Source organism: Lithobates pipiens, unplaced genomic scaffold (assembly GCF_037356315.1).
Source record: "Lithobates pipiens isolate NorthernLeopardFrog02 unplaced genomic scaffold, aLitPip1_a1.2 Scaffold_13, whole genome shotgun sequence".
NCBI classification, from domain to species: domain Eukaryota; kingdom Metazoa; phylum Chordata; class Amphibia; order Anura; family Ranidae; genus Lithobates; species Lithobates pipiens.
In genome coordinates, this window is record NW_027507718.1 from 479,838,080 (window position 1) to 479,865,781 (window position 27,702).

Sequence of the window (27,702 nt, forward strand, 5' to 3'; positions counted from 1 at the left end):
CTATGCCCGTCACTTGTCTTGTCTAGGTTAATCCTTGCCCCCTACCATTTACCTATCCAATCAACAGTAGTTGGGACTTGGCATTGGCAGGTGAGGAAGTCCATTTTGAAATTTAAAATGAACACATATTTTCATGCACTGCTAGTTGGACAAGACAGTTCTCCTTTAAGGTGCCAACTCCTATATAAAGCGAAATCTGCAAACTGATAATAAAGCCTGCTGTAGGGAAGTATGACTTAATTACTTTTTTCTGTCTCTCTTACAGTTAAGAACGTCATTCAGCCCACTGGAACAGAAGCTAAATGTAATTCATGTAATTCATGAGCTTCCCAAAGCAAGGTTTACCAAATTAAAGGTAGAAGCTGACTGCTGTAAGCAACACAGTTATTTAAATGAAAACTTAAACTGTACAGTAGATTTGCAACGTTTTTTTTTTTTTTTTTAATTCAATGGTATTAAAATTGATGTTCCCATGTCACTCAGCAGCCATTGTGGTTTCAACATCAGATCAGAGGCATCTCCTGCAACAGGAGTTCCAGTTCTGCTGAAGAATTTTAGCTCGCTTCAAAAGGCGGTTTGCATTTTTCTACAAAATAGCAAAAGCCTCTTGAAGCAGGTCAAAAGGATGTCAACTGCAGGTCAAATGTACCTGTAAATGATTTATAAATGATCTCGGAAGCAACTCAAACTGATGTACTAAACAAAAGCTCAGAAGGTACAAAGACACTCCACTTATCACAATGTTGGGAATGCTTAGGTTGTGGCATTTTTTAAATGAGGCCCACAATGTCTTTCTGGCAGCACCTGAAACATTGGCCAAGGCCTGGCAGCAATAGTTCCTCACCCACAAAGTTAAACAATGGCTCATGGGGACTACGGTACATGAGGAGCTCACCTCTAAATTGAAACAACACTCACACCAAGTTCTTGAAGGTCTGAGACCTGTGGATTACATTTAAAGCGGGAGTAAACCCAGTTTCGAAAAAACACTTACATTCCCGGCATGACGTTTACATTGGTTGTGCTCTCAACCAAACTTTCAAACCATCCAATGTCTGGTGTCATAACTGATCACAGGTGCAGCATTATGGCAGTTGAAGAATTATTAGAGGCCAAGATGGCGGCTTCCTTGACTGAAAACGATAGAAGGGTTTACTTCCACTTTAAAGATAACCTGAAACTTGACCACACCTTGCTCCCAGTTCTTCTGTGGTTCCCCATCACGTACGCAGGACTGGGCCAAGCGGGAATATTCCTCGCCTTTCCCACCGCCCTTCCCCCTTTCCCTTCTATTTCTCGACTAGTTTGAATTTCCTCTGTTTTATCGTTATTCTCCTTCCATTTTCTCAATTACACTTGAGCTCCTCCAGTTTACTCTTCTTATTGCTTCTTAGCTTGAGCTACAGTACTTAAGTCACCCCCCCCCCCCCCCATTTGGGTCACTACCACCAATGGTGAGGAGCAGGCCCTGCAGGTGAGGGCTATTACTTTGTCATTAGAAAATCAGCAACTAACTCTTCTCAAATTAGAAAATAAATCTACCATTTGTCACTGTACTGACTTCCTTTTACACAATCCCCTTTTTTATGGGCATTTAACCCGTTTGCCTGCCTCCTGTCCAAGTTATTGCATCTTGCACCTGCATCCAATTCACATAGGTGTGAAGTCAGTCTTAATTTCAACATATGGAAAGCCTTATTTACAGTAAGAGCTGTAAAGATGTGGAATAGACTCCCTCGAATGCAGTAGATTGCTTTAACCACTTGCCTACTGGGCACTTTTACCCCCCTTCCTGCCCAGACCAAATTTTCAGCTTTCAGTGCTGTCACACTTTGAATGACAATTGCGCAGTCATGCAACACTTTACCCAAACAAACTTTTTATCATTTTTTGAGACAGATAGAGCTTTCTTTTGGTGGCATTTAGTCACTACTTGTTTTTTGCTAAACAAAAAAATAATTAAAAAAATTAACATTTTGGGGGGGAAAAAAAAAAAAAAAATCAAAAAAAATAAATAAAAAGGATATTTTTTTCTGTTATAAAATGTTCCAAATAAGTAATTTTTCTCCTTCAGTAATGTGTGCTAATGAGGTGGCACTGATGGCCAATGACAGGCAGCTCTTGTGGGCACTGTTGGAGCCCCGATCATCAGTGTCCCTGTGTGAATAAGCCGGTTAATGTTTCTCCTCTCCTCACATGCTGTCAGCGTGAAGAGAGGACTGCCAATAAACTGGAAAATCTAGTTTACAATGTGATCAGCTTGTCACATGGTACAGAGCCACTGTGATTAGCTCGTTACACTGATCTGTGATCAACTGTCCCAAAGACACAGCAATCACAGATCCGTGCCGATGCACGCCGCAGGGGGTGAGCAGCAAGCGTGATCACGGAAGATGTCCATGGACGCCCTCCCAACAATGTTATTTATTGTGAGCGCGTGATGTAGCCTGCTTTCAGCTATAGTGCGAATGGAAAATGTTAAAAAAAAAAAAAAAAAAAAAGAAAAGAGCTGGACGCATTTTTAAATACACAGAATATAACTGGACACTAACATTTATAGGTAGTAACATAAGGAATTGCTGATCCAGAAAATATCTTATTGCCTCCTGGGGGAACAGGAAGGAATTTTTGTTTTTTTGTTCCTCTAGATCATTGGTTCTCAACCTGAGGGGGGGACTCTCGAATGATAATTTGCCAGGGGTCACCGAATCCTGGACTGTTCACAGCCTTTTCGCGGCCTCCCAGAAGTACTGTCCCCGGAGCCTGTGGCCGCCCAGCTGGGCTGTTCCTGCAGCTGCCCATTTAGTTCACGATATGGCTGGGGGGGGGGGGGCACAGACTAGAGGTCAGCTGACTGGTGAGGAATGTGAAATAGGAAAATGTTCCATATGGGGTTTTAATACTGTATGAGCACCCCAGATGTTTTGGAACTACATTTCCCATGATGCTCAACTACATTGCAGAGTGCATGAGCATCATGGGAAATGTAGTTCCAAAACATCTGGGGTGCCAAGGTTTAACACTGAACTACCCTGTTTCCCCGAAAATAAGACCTAGTGTGATTGTCGGTGATGGCTGCAATATAAGCCCTACCCCCCAAATAAGCCCTAGTTAAATACAGGGTAGGGCTTATTTTCAGGGAAACAGGGTAGGGCTTATTTGGGGGGGTAGGGCTTATATTGCAGTCATCACCAACAATCACGCTAGGCCTTATTTTCGGGGAAACATGGTAGATAGACATGTCTTTTTCCAACCTAACTATATAAAGCAATGTTTGTATTAAAATATATTTTTTATGGACCAGTCCTTTTTAGGTATAGGTGGCGTCTAGGGAGTCAATTTTGTTTTCCTTCCTTCCCTCCAGGCTGACACGTTACATCCGATTTACTTTTTTTTTTTTGCTTCCAGTATGTAGCAGAAAACTGAAATATCAGTTGTGAGTGGACTGACCTTTAAACATGTCTGGCATTACACAGTAATTCTGGAAAAACTACTTCTCTAACATAAACATTTTATGGGCCCCCATGCTTCCATGCTTTGACAACTAGTATACACTTTGAGCTTTATATTTCCTGTTCATTTGATTCACACCAGAAATCGGCCCCTATGATGCAAAGCAAGGAATCGCCCTTCTAGTATGTAACCGGTAATGTTATTAGCATGGTGCAGGGAACGAGGTGAGCTCAGCCAAAGAAACTTTAGGAATTCAAAAGTGCTTATTGACGACAACGTCATCTGTTTATCAAGAACCATAGTGAAATAAATTAAAATGTGCCTGTAGGCTGGATAAACCTGCTAAACCGGCTGAAGACCATAACACAACACAGGGATATCTAGATGACTATATGCACTCTTAGTTCATGTGCAGAATCCCGAAAATCAGAGTCCCTCTATTACATAGTGACCCCATCTAAGGGCCACCCTTTATTCTCTTCTGGCTATGCCCCCTCACAGCCCCCCTACAATTTTAGAGTCCTTGCTAATATATGGGGGGGGGGGGGGGGGGGGGACATCTAACCCCCTCTTTGTGGCAGTGTATGGGCCTAGGTCCTGGCTACTCAGGCTTCTAACATATAGAGAAACATGTAACCTCCCCATACGTTCCAGCATTTAGGCTCAGACAGCCAATCACTAGAGATGAGCCCAGGTCCTTTGTATACATGCAGGGTGGGGAATGTCTCAGGCGCTTATAATTGGCCGACCACGTTGATATCTACCTGGCAGAATATTTTAGGCGGGTTTGGACTGTCTGAACGTGCCCAAGCTCATCCTTACCAATCATTTGGCCCAAGCACTATCACTTGTCTGGTTTTTGGAATACCTAGATATATTGCACCCTCCAACACTGGACCTTTAACACCATAGATAACAGCACAGAGGCAACAAGGGAACATTATTATTATACAGGATTTATATAGCGCCAACAGTTTGCGCAGCACTTTACAATATAAAAAAGGAAGACAATATAGCAGCAGTACAATTCAATACAGGAGGATTATGCTCCTAAGCCCTTGTACACATGGTCGGACATTCTGACAACCAAATCCTTTGGATTTTGTCCGAAACTGTTGCATACACACGGTCGGACAAAGTTGCCGGAAAATCCGATTGTACATAACATGAGGAGGTTATTTCGTTACGATGGGACTACGTTCAGGCTAGTAGCCAATAGCTTTGGTCTAGGAATTTGATCTGAGCATGCGTGGCACTTTGTCCGTCGGAGTAGGCTACACATGATCAGAATATGTCCGATCAGAGCATTTTGTCGGAAAATTTTACCGGCAAGTTGGAAAAGTTGGTCCTTCGGAAACAGTCCGATGGAGACCACACACAGTCGGAATATCCGACAAAATGGTCCGATAGGACACATTCCAGTCGGAATCTCCGACCGTGTGTACAAGGGCTAAGAGCTTACAATCTAATAGGGAGTGATTGGTGGAACAAAAAGGTGTGGGGGATGAACTGATGGGAGAAATAGAAGATTCAGTTGTTAGCTGAAGGAAGGATAGGCTTCCCTGAAGAGATGAGCTTTCAGGGATCACCTAAAAGTAGACAGAGTAGGAGATAGCCGGACACATTGGGGTAGTGCGTTCCAGAGAAAGGGAGAAGCTCCGGAGACAAGCATGGGAGGAGGTGACAAGGGAGCTAGAGAACAGGAGGCCTTGGGGAGAAGAGAGGATTGTTTGGGTGATATTTAGAGACAAGATTGGTGATTTAGTACAGGGCAGAGTTGTGGATGGCTTTGTATGTTATTGTTCTGAATTTTATTTGTTGGGCAATGAGAAGCCAGTAGAGGGATTGGCAGAGAGGGTTGGCGGACACTGAATGGTTGGTAAGGTGGATGAGTCTGGCAGCAGCATTCATGATAGACTGAAGAGGTGATAGCTTGCAAAGAGATAGGCCAATGGGGAGGGAGTTACAATAGTCAAGGCTAGAGATGACAAGGGAACGAATAAATTGCTTAGTGGTTTCAATGGTTAAAAAGGGACATGTTCTAGAGATGTTACGGAAGTGAAGTCTACAGAATTTGGACAGGGATTGGATTTGGGAATGAAAGGACAGGTCAGAGTCCAGGGTTACACCTAGTACAAGGGGAGGGACTATTGGTTGCATTGATCACTATGCCCAAACATTGTCACATGGAGAGCGCCATTAAGTAATTCTTCTATCTTGTAAAACCAGTGAACACTGGAGCTTAGACAGTGGTTAAACTGCAGCCGACTCAGCGAGAGAACATTGACAGCCAATCACTGGGCACAAACCACGTTACATTGAGAGCCAATCACTGGGCACAAACCCTGTTACATTGAGGGTGCCATGATGTTATCCCTCTACGTTTCCAAAACAGTCAGCGCCTAAACTTAGACATTAGGAGTGGCAGTGAGGGAACTTTTTTTTAGGCAATCATTAGGTCCAAACACAGTCACATGGAAGAAGCCATGACATCATCCCTCTAATTTCCAAAACCAGTCAGCGGCAGCTTGAGGAATGTTTCCAAGTATACATGCCTGGGTGGGCTGGCTATGTGTAGACATTGGCACATTGCCATGAGTATTTTGGAGTATTCTACTTTAATGGTGCCAAAGAGGTTTGCCATGTTGTGTAACCTGATTAAAATGAAAGCCGTATTAAACCCCAAAAAAATTATTAGCAGCTTATCAATCATTAGATGCGGTGGCTGTATTAGCCCTTGTACACACGGTTGGACATTCCGACAGAAAATGTCCGATCGGACCGCGTCGTCAGATAATCAGACCTTGTGTGGGCTCCATCGGACTGTTTCCATCGGAATATCCGACCGACAAAGTTTTAGAGCTGGGCTATAAAATTTTCCGACAACATGATCCGATCGGACTTTGTCAGATCATTAGTAGAGAACTCAGATCGGACAAAGTGCCACGCATGCTCAGATCAAATTCCTAGACCAAAGCTATTGGCTACTAGCCTGAACATAGTCCCGTCCTAACGAAATAACGTCATCACGTTCTGAACAATCGGATTTTCTGACAACTTTGTCCGACCATTTGTATGCAACACCAGTTTCAGACAAAAATCCGTCTGACAAAATCCAACGGATTTTGTTGTCGGAATGTCCGACCGTGTGTACAAGGGCTTAAAGAGGAAGTAAACCCTGATGGGTTTACTTCTTCTTTGTCTCCCTGCAAAGGTAAAGCATAATGGACTACTATGCATCGCATAGTAGTCCATTATGTGTCACTTACCTACCACAGGAGCCAGCGATGTTACCGCTGTCCCCTGTAGTACGGAGCGTCCATCTTCTTCTGGGCAGCGATCACATTGCTCCCGCGCATTCGCACGGGAGCAGCCATTAACGGCATATTGCCGTTAGCAGCGGCATTCCACTAACAGCGATAGTGCGCATGCGCTGTAGACAGCAGTGACTTTATTTTAGTAAATATCTCCGAAACCGTGCAGGTTTAGAAGATATTTCTTGGACCTACAGGTAAGCCTTAATCTAGGCTTACCTGTAGGTCAAAGTGGTTTGTAAAGGTTTACAACCACTTTAACTTTCTATTTTTTAGGCTTTTTTTCTACACTGTTTTCACCTGGTGGTCTGGCCAGTAAGGCTCCATTCACACCTGAGCGCAGCAATTTACTGACGTTTTTCTGGCATTTTCTCTTTAAACGAGTTTTAGAATTGTATTTCAAGCGTTTTACAGCTTGAGGCATTTTTGTTTAGCCAATAGAAAGCATTAGGGGAAGGAGATGTAGAGGAAATTAGGGGTGGAGAGCTGCTATTTGAGCAGAAAATGCTCGTAATAAGCTCAAGTTAGGTGTTTTTATTGAAGTCTATGGGGTCAAAAACGCTTGTAATCTGCCAAAAAGAAGATCATGTACTATTTTGAGCTTCGGGTGACAGAACGTCAAGATGTGAACAGGAGCCGTTGAAATGGATGGGATTTGGCTTATTTAGTATAGGAAATGTAGGCAGAAAAATGGGAGTTTAAAAGGCGCAAAAATCATCAGGTTTGAAACCATATCAATGTCATAATTTTATTTAAACAAACATATCAAAATTATTTATATTAAAACCAGCACATATAAATCATGAGATAGGCAATCACTTCAAAAATAAGTTTGATGCAATTTGTGATCATATCCACACTGTGCAGACATCTCCCCTACCTAACATGCCATGTCTTGTATCCCTGTTACCATGGATTTTTCTCTTTTTTTTTTTCTTTTTTTTTTTTAATTGAAGTGTATTTTTCCCCCCCAAAAAAAAAAAAAAATTGTATTTGAAAGACTGCTGGACAAATACAATGTGACATAAAATATTGCAGCAATTGCCATTTTATTCCCTAGGGCAGTGATGGTGAACCTTGGCACCCCAGATGTTATGGAACTACATTTCCCATGATGCTCCACTATGCTGCAGAGTGCCAAAGCATCATGGGAAATGTAGTTCCAAAACATCTGGGGTGCCAAGGTTCGCCATCACTGCCCTAGGGCAAGGATATGCATTGAGCGGACCTCCAGCTGATGCAAAACTACAAGTCCCATCATGCCTCTGGGTGTCATGCTTGTGGCTGTCAAAGTCTTGCAATGCCTCATGGGACTTGCAGACAACAGCTGGAGGTCCGCTAGTTGCATATGCATATCCCTGCCCTAGGGTCTCTGAATAAAAAAAAAAAATATATATATTTGGAGGGTTCCAAGTAATTTTCCAGCAAAAAAATATTGATTTTAACTTAAGAAAGAAGTGTCAGAAAAAGATTTAGACTAAGTGGTTAAACTTCCTGCATTTACAAGCTTGGCAGACTGCCCAGATTATTTGTTTACACAAGAAGTTATTTCCCTTTGATCTAAGAAGTGTTAGTTACAATGTTTCAAGTTCTACACTTGGCAGATTGCTGCTTTCTTTTGACAACTGAGTGAGCAGGTAATCTCTCCACTTGTTTATATGAAAGAATCGCCTACTCAGATCTTAAGGGGGGTGAATCGAGATCACGTGCATCTCTACTGGAGGGCCGTCACCCCCACACTTAAAAAGACCTTGTTGGATCCCCTCTTAACATCCTAAGTTCCATCTCTTTGCTCCTACCTCCAAACTTCTATAATGCCTAGTATACAACGGCCTGAGCCATCACCTCAGGCCGCGTACACACGGGCGGACTGTTCGCCCAACCTTGTCCGCTGAACAGTGTTTGGGCGGACAGTCCGCTCGTGTGTGGGCTTTCAGCGGACAGTTTCAGCGGACAGTTTGACGGACAAAGTCTTTCGGAAATTCCGAAAAACTGTCCGCTGAAACTGTGTTTGAGCGAACAGTCCGCCCGTGTGTAGGCTACTTTCGAAATGAGCAAACTGTTCCCGCTCGGAGGGAAGTCTGCTCATTTCGAGCGCGTGTGAAGGTAGGCGGGGCCCGCGACGGAGACGTCGCGGGCTCCGCCGCCTGGAATGGGCTTAAAGGGGAACCCCAACGCCGAAAAAAAATCGGCGTGGGGGTTCCCCCAAAGTCCACAACAGACCCTTGTCCGAGCACGCTACCCGGCCGGCCAGGAAAGGGGGGCGAGCGAGCGCGCCCCCCCTCCTGAGCCGTACCAGGCCGCGTGCCCTCAACATGGGGGGTGCCTTGGGGAAGGGGGGGCCGCGCGGCCCCCCCACCCCAAAGCACCTTGTCCCCATGTTGATGAGGACAAGGGCCTCTTCCCGACAACCCTGGCCGTTGGTTGTCGGGGTCTGCGGGCGGGGGGCTTATCGGAATCCGGGAGCCCCCTTTAAGAAGGGGGCCCCCGGATACCGGCCCCCCACCCTATGTGAATGAGTATGGGGTACAATGTACCCCTACCCATTCACCTGTGAAATAAAGTACAAAAAAAAACACAACACAGAGAAAAAATATTTTATTGCACAGCTCCGGGGGTCTTCCGTCTTCGGGGGTCTTCTCGCCGGACTCCTCCGCTATCTTCGTGTAGCTCTTTTACTAGCGGAGGAGTCCGGCTTTCTTCCTCCCCGCCGCCGGCCTCTTCTCCCGACTTCGGGGGTCTTGTCCCCCTCTTCGGTTCTTCTGCCGGGCCACCGCGCCTTCTTGTAGCTCTTTTACAGGCGGTGGCCCGGTCTTCTGTCGCCGCTGTCGCTGTCGCCGTCGCCGCCTTCCGTTCTTGTTCTTCTTCTTGTTCTTCTTCTTCTTCCCCAGGAGATGTTGACACGTCGCTCTCTCCGGCCGGAATGCCAGAGCCGCGCTGTGCGGTCACTTATATAGTGACAATGGGGCGGTGTCACATGGTATATGTCACATGGGTTGGTCACATGGGTTGATGTCACATGGGGACTATGACATCGTAAGGGGGCGGGGTCACCATGTGACCAACCCATGTGACATATACCATGTGACACCGCCCCATTATCACTATATAAGTGACCGCACAGCGCGGCTCTGGCATTCCGGCCGGAGAGAGCGACGTGTCAACATCTCCTGGGGAAGAAGAAGAAGAACAAGAAGAAGAACAAGAACAAGAACGGAAGGCGGCGACGGCGACAGCGGCGACAGAAGACCGGGCCACCGCCTGTAAAAGAGCTACAAGAAGGCGCGGTGGCCCGGCAGAAGAACCGAAGAGGGGGACAAGACCCCCAAAGTCGGGAGAAGAGGCTGGCGGCGGGGAGGAAGAAAGCCGGGCTCCTCCGCTAGTAAAAGAGCTACACGAAGATAGCGGAGGAGTCCGGCGAGAAGACCCCCGAAGACGAAAGACCCCCGGAGCTGTGCAATAAAATATTTTTTCTCTGTGTTGTGTTTTTTTTTGTACTTTATTTCACAGGTGAATGGGTAGGGGTACATTGTACCCCATACTCATTCACATAGGGTGGGGGGCCGGTATCCGGGGGCCCCCTTCTTAAAGGGGGCTCCCGGATTCCGATAAGCCCCCCGCCCGCAGACCCCGACAACCAACGGCCAGGGTTGTCGGGAAGAGGCCCTTGTCCTCATCAACATGGGGACAAGGTGCTTTGGGGTGGGGGGGGCCGCGCGGCCCCCCCTTCCCCAAGGCACCCCCCCCATGTTGAGGGCACGCGGCCTGGTACGGCTCAGGAGGGGGGGCGCGCTCGCTCGCCCCCCTTTCCTGGCCGGCCGGGTAGCGTGCTCGGACAAGGGTCTGTTGTGGACTTTGGGGGAACCCCCACGCCGATTTTTTTCGGCGTTGGGGTTCCCCTTTAAGTCCATTCCAGGCGGCGGAGCCCGCGACGTCTCCTTCGCGGGCCCCGCCTACCTGTACACGCGCTCGAAATGGGCGGATTTGCCTCCGCCTTACGTGGGCGAGTCCGTTCATTTCAAAAGTTGAGCGAACTGTTTGGCAAACAGTTCGCTGAAACAGTCCGCTCAAAAAGTGCCGTGTGTGGCCATGTCCGTCCATGCTAATTTTGAGCGGACTGTTTGCCGAAACTGTTTGACAAACAAAGTTGGGCGAACAGTCCGCCCGTGTGTACGCGGCCTCACTGATAACAACCCTCTTGACCCTTTTCAGTCTGGATTTTACCCACAACACTCCATAGAAGCTACGCTCCAAAAACGCACGAACAATCCAACTGCAAAACCAATGGTCACTGCCCTGTACTCTACACTTAGACCTCTGGGCTGCCTCTGACACAGCTGGCCACATGCTCTGCCTTAACCGCTTCAGCACCGGAAGATTTTACCCCCTTCCTGACCAGAGCACTTTTTGCGATTCAGCACTGTGTCGTTTTAACTGACAATTGTGCAGTCGTGCAACGTGGCTCCCAAACAAAATTAATTTGGACCACAAATGGAGCTTTCCTTTGCTGGTATTTGATCACCTCTGCAGTTTTTATGTTTTGCGCTATAAACAAAAAGAAAAAAGGGACTATTTTGAAAAAAAAAATGCATTTTTCTATAATAAATATCCCCCCCCCCCCCCAAAAAAAAAATTATATATATATATATATATATATATATATCCTCAGTTTAGGTCAATATGTATTCTTCTACATATTTGTAGTTAAAATAAATAAATAAATGAGGAAAAAAATAAATCGCAATAAGCTTTTATGGATTGGTTAGCGTTTACAAAATAGGGGATAGTTTTATGGCATTTTTATTCATTTTATTAATAATTTTTTTTTTTTTTTTTACTAGTTATGGCGGCGATCTGCGATTTTTATCGTGACTGCGACATTATGGTGGAGACATTGGACATTTTTTTACACCATTGTCATTTATACAGCAATCAGTGCTATACAAATGCACCAATTCCTGTGTAAATGACACTGGCAGTGAAGGGGTTAACCACTGGGGGGGGGGGGCAGTGTGCCCTTAGGAGTGTTTCTAACTGTGGGGGGGGGGGCGTGGCTACATGTGACACATCACTGATCTCTGCTCCCGATCACAGGGAGCAGAGATCAGTGACCCTGTCACTAGGCAGAATGGGGAGATGCTTGTTTACATTAGCATCTCCCCATTCTTCCTCCCCGTGAGGCAATCAAGTCCACGGGACCCGCGACCCGACTCAAGGAGCTTGCCGCGGGCACGTGCGCACCTGCCTCTTAAAAGGACAACATACAGGTACGTTAGTTTGCCTGTACGAGCCCATCTGCCGACGTATATCAGCGTGAGGTGGTCAGCAAGCAGTTAAAAAACGCGATTCCCTTGGTCTCCATGACTTTGCTCTTCTCTTACTTATCTCAACACACCTTCAGTGTCAAGGGTACTTTACATGCCATTGACCATGAGGAGGAAGCAGCCAATAGCTATAAAGGGTGCCACCCCTACAGTGGCCATGGTCAACACAAAATGGGGCAACGCCAATTGCATGGAGTGCTACCCTTTATAGATACCACACTCTACCAGGAAAGGAAGCTCATGCTAAAAAGGGATGCCATGCTCCACCTAAATTCAAACACCCCCCACAAATTATGCCATTTTCCACCAGAAAGGAGCACCATGACAAAAATAGATGCCATCCCTTGAAACTCCCATACTGAGGGCAGCATCCTATTACAAAGAATGCTAACCCCTAGAGATGTCATACTCTACCAGAAAGGAACAGCATGGTAGTATAATGGGTGCCATCCAGCTACCATACTGCACCAGAACCCACTTATAGGAAGATGACACTCAAACAGATTCATCAGAAAGAAGCAGCACCTTATTATATGAGGCGTTACCCCCATTTGTGTCACATTTTATTTGTAAAGGGGCAGCAGCTTATTTTATTTTGACACCCCTGCACATGCCATACTCCACCAGAAAGCAGCAGCAACCCGATATAAGCAGGTGACACCCCTACAGTTGTCATGCTCCACCAGAAAGTGGAATCAGGTGGCATCCCCTAGACATTGGTATGGAGACTGCACCCTATTACATAGAGCGCTACTCCCATTGGTTCCACGTCCTGCAAAGAGGCAGCACCCCAATATATGCAGGTGACATCCCCTACAGGTGGCATTCTCCACCAGAAAAAGGTAGCACCAGATTAATAGAAGGTGACACCCCCTACAAAAACCATATTCCACCACAGAGGGCCAGCACCCTATGATAATGAGGATCACCCCCATAGGCACCATGTTCCCACAGGATGAAGCAACACCCTCTTATAGGTGGATGACACCACCCATAGATGACATACTTTACTAGAAAGCGGCAGCACCCTACTGCAAGAAGGGTCACCCCTTAAAGATGCCACAGGGACAGAGCCCTATACTATATAGTGGTACTTCCATAGATGCCTTACGTCACCTGAACAGAGGCAGCACCCTTTTATAAGCAGACGACACCCTCTACAGATGAATGAATGAATGAATGAATGAATGAAATACTTGTATAGCGCACAATGCGAACTGAATCGACTCTAGGCACTGTGGCGAGCTTTGGTCATCTGCTAAAAGAGGAAGGTCTTAAGTTTTTTCCTAAAAGCCAGGTGATTTTCTTCCAGACGGATGTCGATTGGTAGAGCATTCCATAGCCGGGGCCCTTGGACAGCGAATCTCCGATCCCCCTTGGATTTATACCGGGCTTTGGGCACGAGGAGGAGGTGGCATACTCCACCTGAAAAGGCAACCACCAACTTATAAAAAGTATCACCCCTACAGATGCCACATTCCAGCAGAGAGATACAGCACCTTCTTGCATGGCGAGTTGTTATACCCCACCAGAAAAGGGCAGAACCCGATTACAAGGAATATCATACTCAGATGCCACACTAAACCAGAAAGAGACAGCACCCTATTACACGCCAACCCCCTAGAGTTTTCTCTTAAAGACAGCACCCTATTATATGGAATTTTGTTCCCACTGGTGCCACACTGTACCCGACAATGGGGTAGCAGCTAGGTTTTCCACCTTTTCTTCTTTAGCCGTGCACAGCTATTTTTTATAGTATAAACTACATATATATTTTGCAATAAATAAAATTTCTAAATTAAATTAATTTCTTTAAATTAATCACAAGAGTCCCCCTAACACTGTAAGGGGGGAGGGGGGAACACTGCCGACTGTGATGCAAGGGAGAACTCTGGGTATTCTAACATAAGAAATGCTCTGGGAACCCAGGGGGAACACTGAGGACTCTGATGCACGGAGGAACACTGTGGCCTCAGGTGTAAAAGAGGAACTCTGATGTAAGGGGTGCTCTGAGAACCCTTATTTACCTTAATGTACTCACTTAGAGACAGGAGAGAGAAGGGGTGAGACTGTTAGTGCTGGCTTTGGGCAGTGTGAAAGAGAGTATAAAGCACACTCTCGGCTTACACAACGACAGCCAACAACCCTGCTGGGAAGCCATAGTCCGGTCTGAATAAGGTGTCCGGGTTTCAGTCGGTCTGAAACCCGGATGCATGATTCCAATCCCAAACTGTCCAGGTGTGTTATAATGTGATGCCCCCTACAGACATCATACTCCATCATATCATAAAGGAGGCAGCACCCTATTATAAGCAGGTGACACCCCCTACAAGTGCCATACTCCCCCATAAAGAGGCAGCATCCAATTAAAAGCAGACCCCACAGACACCATACTCCCCCAGAAAGTGTCAACACCTACTTATTACCTGGAATTATCCTAGATGCCATAAAAAGGAGCATCACCAGCATAGAGGCCATACTCCACCAGAAAGAGGCAGCACCTACTTATGAGCTGGTGACAGTAGAGTTGGTGGAGTATCAGCACAATAGAGGCCACAGTCCACCAAAAAGAGGCCGCACCCCATTACATGCAGGTGATGCCCGCCATACTCCACCAAAAACAGGCAGCACCCTATTATACACAGCTGACGCCCCCTTCAGACACCGTACTGCACCAGAAAAAGACATCACCCTATTATATGCAGGTGCCACCCATTACAGATGCTATACTCCACCAAAAAGACAGCAGCATATGATAAGAAGCTGACATCCCCTACAGACACCATACTCCATCAGAAAGGGACAGCACCTACTTATAAGCCAGCGACGCCTCCTATGGGTGCTATACATCACCAAAAAGGGGCAGCACCCACTTATAAGCAAGCAACACCCCCCAGAGATGCCATACTCCACCAATAAGAAACAGCACCCTATTATAAGCAGGTGACGTCCCCTATAGACGCAATATTACACCAATAAGAAATAGCACCCTATTATAAGCGGGTGACACCCCTTACAGACACCATACAGAACCAAAAAGAGGCAGCACACTAATATAAGCAGGCGGCACCCCATTCAGGTGCCAAACTCCACCAGAAAGGCACAGCACCTACTTATCCGGTGAGGCCCCTATGGGTGTCATACACCACCAAAAAGCTCAGCACTCACTTATAAGCAAGCCACACCCCCTACAGGCACCATACTCCACCAATAAGAGACAGCACCGCATTATAAGCGGGTGACGCCCCCTACAGGCACCATACTCCACCAATAGGAGACAGCACCCTATTATAAGCAGGTGGAGCCCCCTACAGGCACCATACTGCACCAATAGGAGACAGCACCCTATTATAAGCAGGTGACGCCCCCTACAGACACCATACTCCACCAATAATAGACAGCACCCTATTATAAGCAGGCGACGCCCCCTCCAGGCACCATACTGCACCAATAGGAGACAGCACCCTATTATAAGCAGGTGACGCCCCCTACAGACACCATACTGCACCAATAATAGACAGCACCCTATTATAAGCAGGTGACGCCCCCTACAGACACCATACTCCACCAATAATAGACAGCACCCTATTATAAGCAGGCGACGCCCCCTCCAGGCACCATACTGCACCAATAGGAGACAGCACCCCATTATAAGCAGGTGACGCCCCTACAGACACCATACTGCACCAATAATAGACAGCACCCTATTATAAGCAGGTAACGCCCCCTACAGACACCATACTCCACCAATAATAGACAGCACCCTATTATAAGCAGGTGACACCTCCTACAGACACCATACTCCACCAATAGGAGACAGCACCCTATTATAAGCAGGTGACGCCCCCTACAGACACCATATTCCACCAATAGGAGGCAGCACCCTATTATAAGCAGGTGACGCCCCCTACAGGCACCATACTCCACCAATAGGAGACAGAACCTACTAACAGGCTGGTGACACCCTCATAGGGCCCATCCTCCACCATAAAGAGGCAGCCCCTTCCTCCATGGGGAGATGTCCTTCCACACATTGTTATTAGAGGTGAAGAGGCTGCTCTCCAGGCAGAGCTATGTGGGTACCTACCCCCCTCTGTGCACCCTGCAGCCCCTGCTCTCCTCCCTGGCCCCTGGCACTGCACAGCATGACACACCTTTAAAGTTGGGTACTCCTCAACCTTCAGAGCCATTGAGAGCTGAGCAGCTGATTCCTGGACCGCCATCTTGGATACAGAAGGGGGGAGGGGTTGACAACACTAGCTGGCAGCTACATGCCCACAGTCCTGTGCATTGTGGGTAATAATGTTCATCCAGGAAGGGCACCAATCATCATAGGAAAAAAAGAAGAATCGTAGAGAAAAAACACAGCCAGGGCGGGCGCAGGAAGGACGGCAATTCACTGACAGCTCAGCAGCAAACACAATTCATGCCCAGTGACTGCTCCCACTGCTCGCCTACTTCCAGTCCCGCCTACCGAAAGGTGACGGGCGGCTCTCCCAGCCAACCGCCGCGTCCCATTCCAAGCAGCTGCCCAATCCTGACACCGCCTTTTTCTCCGGGTGACGCAACAATGAAAGTGGGCGGACCAGCTAAAGGAACAGCTGAGCCAATGGGCTCGCCATAGGCCCTCTGTAGAGGAATTTCATGCAGCCAACAGATGCTGCCGATAGATAAGAGACCCGCCTACTTCCTTGTGATACACGAGAAGGGGGTGGGTCCGCATGGAATGTTGACAGCTCGAGGAACCAATGAGGTGTGCCGTGCCCTAGGTGACGGCCTGGAGCAGCACCAATAGTAAAGCTGTTAGTTTATAGTGTATCACGGCAAAGAGTCAGCATGAAAGACGAGCGGGCGGGCCGGGTATAGGAAAGAAAAAAAAAGCCTAGCTGTCATTTCCATGACCAGATCGTCATGAGTTAAGTGATGTGAACGCCTGTACTGCTAATACAATCACATTCCTATTCATCTATTATTATTAGCAACAATTCATTAATACTGAAGTAATTAATAGCAGGTACACATTCATTCATTGATAAAAGCAGAGGATGTGTAAGGATTGTTACACAGTTATTCAAAATTATTAGATATTAGTAGATTTTGAATACCCTGAATCCAATAATACATCAACAGTTGATAGGACATGCTCAGATGCACCACATCATTGGTTGCTATGACGTCACCATATCAAAGCCATTGACGTCCTAGCAACCAGTCAGGCTTGGCTGTGGATTGTCATTCATTTATAGGATGCTGGTGGCCCGGAGGCTGCTGGAGTACTAGAAACCAATAAAGCTCAGCTGCACATCATTGGTTGCTGGGACTCCACTGGCCCAAAGCCGTTGGCCTCCTTGCAACCAATCAAGTTTGGCTTGATGTCCTAACAACCCATGTCCTGGCAACCAATCAAGCTTAGCTACAAAATGCCACTGGTTCCTAGGATGGCACTATTCCGACAACACTGGTTTCCTAGTAACCAATCACGATTGACTGCACAACATCATTGGTTGCTGGGAGTCCATTGGCCCAAAGCCGCTGGTGCCCTAGCAGCGAACCAGGCTTGACTTGATGTCCTAGCAACCCATGTCCTGGCATTCAATCAGGCTCAGCCACAAACTACCACTGGTTACTAAGATCCACCGGTGTCCTAATAACCAGCAGGATTGGCTGCACAATATCATTTGTTGCTAGGATGCTGGTGTCCCAGAGACTGTTGGCATCCTCAGAACCAATTCGACTTTGCTAGTTTAAATGCACAGTATAAATAAATCCATAACTCCCAACTGTCCCTGATTTTGAGGGACTGTCCCTCATTCGGAACAAAGTCCAATTTCTAAATTGCTGCATTTGTAAACTCCAAAAGCAAATATAAAGGAATCATAGTGGTAAAAAGAACTTGGGTGGGTTTAACCAATCATTTTGCTAATAGATGTCCCTAGTTCCCATCTCAGAAAGTTGGGAGGTATGTGAATCCTTATGTAGCACCCTCTCATGTGCTAGATGTAAATAGGAAAGTTGTTAGTGTAGGTAAATTGGCTTGGCTGAGAGCCAGGGCTGTTTAGTGAAGCAGGGTCATGGTTTAGTGACTCAGAGGCTGGATGACTCATCTGACAGCTCTTCTGGTGCCTCCCCCTGTGTTCTAGAACATTGGAGAATGTTCTAGATGTAGTGGGTGGAAGCTAGGAGGGTCTGTCATCCATATTTATGAGGACCACAACCAATTCCCAGCAAAAAGGGTCTAGAAGGGGGCAGACCACCTCATAAATAGCCACAAGCCATGCCAGCAAGGGCAATTGGGTGGAAGATGGAGTGCTGAGCAGGCTGTCAGAGGTCCTCACAGGTTGCCCCCCTTGTCAGGGGGGGGGGGTTGACTTCGTGCATGGGGCTCAGGTGTTGGAAGGATCATATATGGAGGAGGCCCTTGCTAGAGGCACGGGAGCAAGGAAGAGGACAGCAGGAGCAGGTCAGCACATCTGGGAGATCTCCTGAGAGTCAGCTGGGTGGGCTGGTAAATGTCAGTCTGGAGGACTTTGAAGAGAGTTTCAGTCTGGGAGGTCTGTGGAGAAGGTAGCCTGAAGGGCTAGTGAAAGGGGCAGCTGTAGCCAGGTGAGGTGGCAGTGTCTGAAGAGGTGATATTGGGGTCACTGGCCGCAGGAGTGGTTAATGGTGGACACTGAACTTTTGTTACACAACTAAGGGGTCTCTGGTTCCTGCCTAGAAAGGGCTATTTCTTTTATATCTGACTGAGTGCTTTTGTCAGATTTGTACAAGTGTTCCAGCTGAGATCTGCAAGCAAGTGAGTTCTGGAGGAAGAAGTGGAGTGTATATAGACACTGTATATAAGTTGTTCAGAAGTCCAGTGGGCATCCCATAATTTTCAATCCCTATCCAAGTTATTATCCCTCAATAAATGACAAAAAACAAAGTCATGGACTAGAACAGACTCTGTGTGCCTGTGGTAATTCGGTGTGCCTGGCTGTGCAGGGTGGGGAATCTCAGTTTATCTGCGGCCCTTAAGGGGGTGTGCTACATGCACTTGGAATAAACAACCTCCAGAGCTGCTAATACTGCACTCTGGCACCCAGCACTAATGAAAATGTGCAAAAGCGTAGTTTGGCTGTGCAACATCATCCCCCAAATCCTAGAAATCAATCAGACATGGCCTGGCATCCTGGCAACCTATGTCCTGAACGCTCAACCACCCAACGCTTACTTGGTTACTAGGATGCCTGCAATCCAGAGTCTGCTGATTTCCCAGGAACCAATAAGGTAACAAATAAGGTAATTGTACAACGTCATTTTTCCTGGGATGCTACTGGTCTGAGGCTGCCAGCGTCCTACGAACCAAATGACCAAACTGTGTCAGTGACCACAATAATAACACCCAGTAATGGTGTAAGTTTATGCAATAAATTGGTGTCAGTGACTACAATAATAACACCAACATTGGTGCCAGTGAATGCCATAATAACCCCCAGAATTGGTGTCGTGGATGCCATAATAAGCATTGGTGATCACAATAATAACACTTATCAGTGGTGTCAGTGACAACAATAATAACCTCCAGTGTTGGTGTCAGTGGATGCAATAATAGCCCGAAACATTGTGTCAGTGGATGCAATTATAATGCCCAGCATTGATGTCAGTGATCACAATAATAACACCGAGCATTAGTGTCAGTAATCACATAAATAACCCCCAGCACTGGTCTCAGGGACTATGCAATTTATATCTTGTTATGTAGGCCCTCATGTGACATAGTTGTTAGTAAATCTAAAGCTGGCCACACACTTTGCAATTTCATAGAACAGCGTTTGATTAAACTCCATACCATCTACCCACAGCCACAATGGACCACCTAATTCATTTAATTTTATTTCCAATCAGGTAGTCCCTAACATAGTTGCTGGTGATTCTAAACAAGATTGTAATGTGTGGTCAATGTAAGGGTTCGTTTACACTTGCTTCAAAATGTGACATTGGACATGCTTTTTTTAAAGCGCTCTGAATGCCAATCAACGCGCCTGTCACTATATAAAACAGTTAGCTTACAGGCCTGTTCACACATTGCTTTTGAGTTACTTAGGCCCCATATCGCTTTCACAGTGCTTTAAAGCGTCTCCAAAGCCTCCATAGAAGTCTATGACAGCACTCGCATACAGCAACTGCAGCCTTTGAGAGGCTTTTTTCAGACTTAGCTTCGCTTTGTTTTGGAGGTATTGCAGGTATGAGATATCTCAAGATGCACTTGGAAACTAACAAGTAAACCTGAAAGATATCATCACCATTTACTCCCAGTTCATATGTATATATTATAAGTGTGTCTGGTGCAGATATCTCATGTAGTGTGCCGCGTGAAGCAGCAGGAAGGTGAGGGGGGTCTGGACTGGAGTGGAGCAACTAGCAGATGGCACATGTGGTGTGCAACATGGGAACGCTATAGAGGAAGGTGAACAGGACAGGAAAGTGAGAACTGTGTGTCAGAGGATCAGCAGAGCTGGGGGGCCAGAGCAGGAGAAACTAGCAATTGTCACACGTGATGTGCAGAGTGGGAGCAATATAGTAGGAGGTGAGTGGGGTGTGGCGAGAGAGGAGGATCAGAAAACCAGAGGATCATCAGAGCTGGGGGTCACTACTGAGTGAGGAATCAGTAGATCCGGGGGTTACTTCTGAGTGGGGGATCAGTAGAGCTGTGAGTTACTACTGAGTGAGGGATCAGCAGAGCTGGGGATTACTACTGAGCGGAGGATCAGCAGAGTTGGAGGTTACTACTGAGTGGGGGATCGGCAGAGCTGGGGGTTACTACTGCTTGGGCCATCAGCAGAGTTGGGAGTTACTACTGAGTGGGGAATCAGTTGATCTGGGATAATGTAGATAATAATGAGCTGGGGGTCTGCTAAACAGGAGTACTAATGAGCTGGGGATCTGCTGAACGGGGGTACTAATAAGCCGGGGATCTGCTGAACGTGGGGTACTAATAAGCTGGGGATCTACTGAACGGGGGTACTAATAATCCGGGGATCTGCTGAACGGGGGGACTAATGAGCTGCGGATCTGCTGAACGGGGGTACTAAAGAGCTGGGGTTCTACTGGGTCCCTTTAAAACAAATAGAAAATGAACACATGCAGGGCATTTGACAAGCTTCATTAAAGCTTCAAAAAAGCGTCAACACACAAATGTTTTAATCTGAATGTACAATCCCCTATAGAATCTACTAAGGCCGCGTACACACGCGCGGACTGTTGGCCCAACTTTGTCCGTCCAACAGTTTGAGCGAACAGTCCGCTCAAACTTAGCATGGACGGACATGGCCACACACGACGGACGAACAGTTTGCTGAAACCGTGCGCGATGACGTGAACGGCACGTACGACGGGACGAAAAATACGACGTCCTATACACTGCAATGCAACCTTCCGACGTGGAAATCCTTTCTGAGCATGTGCGAGACTTAGTTGGCCGAACAAGCCTACACACGAGCGAACAGTCCGCTGAAACCTTGTTTCAGCGGACAGTTTTTCGGAATTTCCGTAAGACCTTGTTCGGCCAACTGTCCGCTGAAACTGTCCGCTGAAGCCCCACACACGAGCGGACTGTCCGCCCAAACACTGTTCAGCGGACAAGGTTGGGCGAACAGTCCGCGCGTGTGTACGCGGCCTAAGAGTTACTGTAATACAAGGGCCTATCCGAATGGATAGTTTCGATAGGACCTCATTAGAAATTGTACATTCAGTTTGTAACGTGTATGGTGAGCTTTACACCAGCAGCTTAATGAATGCAAACCACAAACCATACTTGTTGTAACATTGAAGCTGAACTCCAGAAAACCTCAAAAGTCTCTCTTGCAGTGGAGCCCCTCCCCCCCCCCCCCCCCCCCCACACACACACACACACTCACACACACGCTCCTTGGAACTGCTAGATCGGTGGTCCTTCCTCCCCTGGGCTCTGGTGGTCTAAGGTCCTGATGTAATCAAGAGTGATGCAGGCACCAGGGCCCTACATTGGATGTCAGTATGCTGATGCATAGTCCACTCCCGGAGCACAGGGGAGCTCTGTCTGCCGTTGAAGCAGATGATTGGATAAGTAAAATTGCTTTTATTATCCCCTAGACTAAACGAGGAATTAATCCTGTATCATCTTCACTTCAAAGGAGGGTTTTTAGTTTTCCTGGAGTTCAGCTTTAAGGACATCAATCCATGTGCATTATCATATGTTGCATTAGGGCAGCCAATCAAAATCAATAGGCTTCCTATGCACCATAATTTCCCAAAGAGTGGCAGCTGGTGCTAAGAATGTTTGGGGGGGCCACAAACAAACCCCTCCAAGTCCACACTCACCAGAGGACGCCGTGCGTTCCACAGGACAAGAAGCCGGAAACCGGAAGTGACGCAATGTTAAACATTGATTTGCTAAAAGTGGGAGGGTTCAAGGCGCAGTGTTCTGCTCCCTGAGGACAACCTAAAACAAGCCAATTAGAGCCTCAGCCTCAAATCACATGCTTGTCAAAAATTGACGGACCTAATAGACACCCATTAGTCCGGCACCCCGCAGAGTGCACACAAATGGAACGATTTATTTTTAAATAAATGGTCATATGACTAACATTTTTTAACATCTTAAAGTAGCTTTCTTATTTGACAAACTAAGTTTGGCGCCTTTTGTACCAGCCGCCACTGGTCCCAAAACAACATTTTTGCCACACCACATCATTGCCAGTTTGCAATGCGTGTACTCTGCCTTAGTGCATGTGGGGGGTATCCAAATTGAGTGGCACCCTAATGTGATAAAACATGTACAGTAACACATGCGTTAATGCATCATTTTCCACAATGCATAGATGTAAAGTGTCCCTAAACGAAAGGGCTTGGGCTGATAGCATCAGTTGGAGATGCATCAGAGATGATTCAGAATTCATTGATGGGTACATTTGACCTGAAGTTCACCTGCCCCAAGCAGCTTTTGCATTTTCATAGACATGTACTGTAAAGGAATACAAGCTCATCTGATGCAAACAAAAGCCCATCAACGCATTCCCTAATGTTGGCAACACAATTCAACTATATTATCCAATAATGTGCAATTTGATCAAAACATTCGTATTGACAAACGGTTAAATAGACATAACTTCCCTTCCAATCATTTTAGAGATTTAGATTGGATTCGGTCAAACTGAGTCAATCGGCCAGGGTGAAAAATTATCGATCGCTTTGCATTGATCTGCAGAACTGAGATGCTTTATTTGTTAACCCAATCCTATTTGGATCGACCAGATAAGATAACATGATGAAAACAGAGATGAAATCAATAAAATATCATCCAACTATCGATTGACATCCGTTAACTTGTGTGTGGCATGGGGATCAAATGGGTTGTTAACTATAGATTAATTATTCTTATTGGGAGAGATCAATAGGAAAATAAATTGATTAGTTATTGTATTGTACAGGATGCCAGGGATAGGTCCTGGATGGGAGGTATGTGTCCACTTTGTTTGGGTTGGGGTTGTTAAGCCCTTATATGGGACCTGGAATCTCGGGGCTTGGAGAGATTTTTGTTGGGGGAAAGAGCCTCCAAACCTGACTACAGGCCATGGTCCTGTAATCCAGTTTTACTGCCACAGGACAGCAGCTGTGCACCGGATCACGTATGTATACATGATTCCACACTTCCGCCTACAGAGTGTGCACATGCGCCGCTGGTGGGCCGCTTCTGCTGTGATGATTCACAGCAGAAGCCGATCTGCAGGGGCCGGGAAATCAATGTCCTCCGGCACCCGCCGATCGTCCACAATACACAGAGAACTGAAATATGCCTATGTAAACAAGACAGATGTAAATTCTGACAGCGGGGAAGGAATGGATTCTGTGCTCCTGCAAAGCAGGGACTAGAATCCAGTATAGTTGCCCTAGTAAAAACAGCACACAGTTAACACACAAACACTGACTAGGCATACAGTTAAAGTGTTCGTTACCCTAAAAAAAAATGGATCCTGTTCCCTTAAAGCATGTTATACAGCAGAGTGCCTGTGCTGTCATTTGGCCCCTTGTAACATTTGAAATACCTGGCTGATCCTGCCTGTCTGTGCCCCCCCCTTGTAAACTGACCACGTTTATAATGGCTGCTGAGCCCTGACACCATGGTCAGTTTACGTGCCTCCATCATCCGCAGCTCTCCTCTGTCTCCCTCTGTCCCCTTCCCCTCCCTGTCTGTCAGCTCTCACTAGCGCCGCTCTGCTCCCCTCCTTGCTGCTACAAAACGATGTGATATTTGTAACATCCCAATTGTTAGATAACAACCTCGTGTCCTAGTGTCTGTGCTTTATCAAAAAAAAATGCAGATTCCTACCTGATTTCACAGCGTCTCCCGGCATTCACATGACTCCTGGCTCCCTCCTCTTTTCCTCCCCACCTCCCTGCCCGATGTCGGCGGGAGTTCTTGGCCCCGCCCGCCGGAGCTGTCAGATGGGGAGATGATAGAGCCGGGAGTCATGTGAGCACCGGGAGGCGCTGTGTATAGATATAGCTGTAGCACCCTGATATTTAGGCAGGGTTGCTCTTAAATTTACCTGCCAAGTGATAGTTAAAAATTGATAGGAGATCAATTGATTTCACCCTAATTCTGGAATTGCTGCACTTCTCACTTCTGTCACTAGATGGGTGGGTATCTGGTGGCATTAGATAGGACAAGGGCATTGCAAGGACAGATTAGGAATACATGGGGTGTTTCAGCCAATGGGGAGGTATTTTCTTAGGTCCCTTGGTCTGCTGGGTGAGCCTATTTATTTGGGTGAGGTCAGGTGATCGGGGCGACGCTTGAGGAAGATAATGAGCAAGAAGGCTGGAAGAGCTTAGGAGATCCAGGGGCAGTGGATCAGCAAGTCTAGTGAGAGAGACTGGGAGCTCAGTTGTGTGAACATCTACAATAGGAGATTGTAGAGGAAGTGAAAGAGTTCATTTTAACCTTTGTTAAGAACTGTTCAAAATTGTTACCATTGGAGACAGCGTGCCTACACATGCAGATGTGGTATCCGGCTGGGTGCCTTTCCCTGCATAGCTGTCTACCTATAGAATCTCAGAGTCTGCCAATTAACATTGCAACTACTAAAGGCAGGGCCGTCTTTAGTATAAATTGGACCCGGGCAAACATTTTCTTGGGGCCCCCCCATGCAATTTTGCTCTCCACATGCTCTGAGACATACAATAAATAGCAGATAGACTTAAAATCAGTTTACTGTATCAGATCAGGCAGCAATTGCGATTGGTTGCTAGTGGTTACAGCATATCATTACAACTTACTGACTGGTTGCTAGAGGTTACAGCACACATTACGGCTCACTGATTAGCTGCTAGAGGTTACAGGAAATGATTTCTGCTTGTTAATTGGTTGCTAGGTAATACTGCTCACTGATTGGTTTCTAGAGGTTACAGTACATCATCTCCTCACTGCAGGGGAGCATGATACACATATGAATGCCACCTTTATTTACATATCAATGCTGCCAGCCGCATCTATTTACTTAGTAATGCTGCCAATATTTACATATGAATGCCGGTTATTTACATGTAAACACAGGGTCTGAAGGTGAGTCATCTGTACACAACAATAAGGCAGAACTGGGCAGCATTAGTACCATCACTTCACACTGAGATATCCGGACACAGAACAGGACTAAAACTTCAAGAGATAAGGGAATTTACACTGGGATAGTTGGCAAGTATGAGGCAGCTGCTTTGGGCCCCACAACAATGACAGGGCCCAGGGCAGCTGCCCCTTTTGCCCTGCCTTAAAGACGGCCCTGACTAAAGGGTGTCCTGGCCCTAAACCCTCTCTCCCACAGTTCTGTTTAAGAGACAATAAATCTCTTTGCATTCAAGAAGTGTCTGGCGCCCATTAATTTACCTTGCATCACACCCACCATGCCTCGTAACCCATTCTACATAGAAGGATGTCAGCTATCCCTAACTCTGGAGGTTCTCATTAGACCAAAGGGTACCTGAGACTTGGCTACATAACAAAAATTATAAATACCTTTTTATTTTTTTAATAAGTAATCACATAACCTCTTTGCTCAGCTGCATAATCAGCGAGGGTGGAGACTGCAGGGGAGTGTGCAGGGGAGGCAGAGAAAAAGCAATATAGTGATCTCCCCAGAGCTATTCTCGGGGGGGGGGGGGGGGAGTGTCGGCACAAGTCTGACCATTGAAGGACAGCCAGAGAACTGATTATGCTAGGATGGGTGTGCTCCTATGCCTGGTATGGTCAGTTTAAAATAGGAGAGCAGGGGGACTGGCAGGATCACCAAGTATTTCACAGAAAGGAAGAAATACAAATACAAAGATATTTATTTTAAGTACATGGTACAACAGACACATATTGGGAATATGAAATGTTGGGTTTACAAACACTTTAACCAAGAGTGTCCAAATAGGTAGAAATCTGCCTTATTTATTTCTAAAGCACAGGCACTGGGACACAGGGTGTTATCTAACAATTGGGATGGTATAAAGATCACATAGTGGCTTAACAACCACTTTAACCCTTTGATTGTACTTAATGTTAACCCCTTCCCAGCCATAGTCATTAGTACAGTGACAGTGCAAAACTGATCACTGTATTATGCCACGCACACACGACCAGACTTTCCGGCAGACTAGGTCTGACGGTCTTCCCAACTGACTTTCGGCTGAGTTCCGACAGACTTTCCGAACTAACAGACTTGGCCACATTTTGAACGTGATGATGTACTACTACGACGGTACTAAACAACGAAGTTCAATAGCCAGTAGCCAAAAGCTTCCCTTGTGTCGTATTTGGTCTGTCGTGTTGTATTTGGTCTGTCGGACTAGCACACAGACAAATGCTTTTCCCGATTTTAGTCCGTCGGAATTGAGTCTGTCGGATAGATTTGAAGATTTGAAACATGTTTCATTTCTAGGTCCATCGGATTTATTTTTCGAAAAACGATCGGACTAGCTCACACCACATCGGATTGTCCGAAGGACTAATCCCTTCAGACCTAGTCTGCCGGAAAGCCCGGTCGTGTGTACGCGGCATTAGTGTCACTACTTCCCACTAGTGTCAAAAGTGTCAATTTGTATCAGAATATCTGCCGCAATATTGCAGTGCTGCTATAAGTCGCTGATCTCCACCATTACTAGTAAAAAAATTAATATAAATATATCCCATACTTTGTAGACGCTATAACGTTTGCGTAAACCAATCAATATACACAAAGTCGTTGTTTTTTTTTTTGGCTTATAGTGCAAAAATATATAAAAGTACCACCAAAAGAAAGCTCTATTTGTGGGGGAAAAAATTACATACATTGTATTTGGGTACAGCGTTATTCAATTTTCAGGTAAAGTGACGCAGTGCCATTTCGCAAAAAATGGCCTGGTCATGAAGGGGGAAGGGGAGACGTTCTGAAGGTCAAGTGGTTAAAGAGGAGCTCCAGTCTGGAAAAATAAATGAACAGTCAGCAGCTACAAATACTGTAGCTGTTGACTTTTAATATAAGGACGCTTACCTGTCCAGAGATCCCGGCAGCCCAAGCCGATTCGTCGGTTTGCTTAGACTGGAGGCATCGGCATTGTAAGTAAGGAAAACCAGC

At 46.4% G+C, this 27,702-nt stretch overlaps 1 protein-coding gene across 1 annotated transcript in view; it reads right to left on the bottom strand.

Annotated features, from left to right (window-relative positions):
* Positions 1-16,572, bottom strand: part of MAEA (macrophage erythroblast attacher, E3 ubiquitin ligase) — a 149,425-nt gene extending 132,853 nt beyond the window's left edge. Inside the window, exon 1 of the mRNA XM_077477943.1 lies at positions 16,246-16,572. Within this exon, the coding sequence (XP_077334069.1) occupies positions 16,246-16,314 (69 nt within the window). The 5' untranslated portion in view covers positions 16,315-16,572. The remainder of the gene's footprint in view (positions 1-16,245) is intronic.
* Between the last annotated feature and the right edge of the window lie 11,130 nt (positions 16,573-27,702).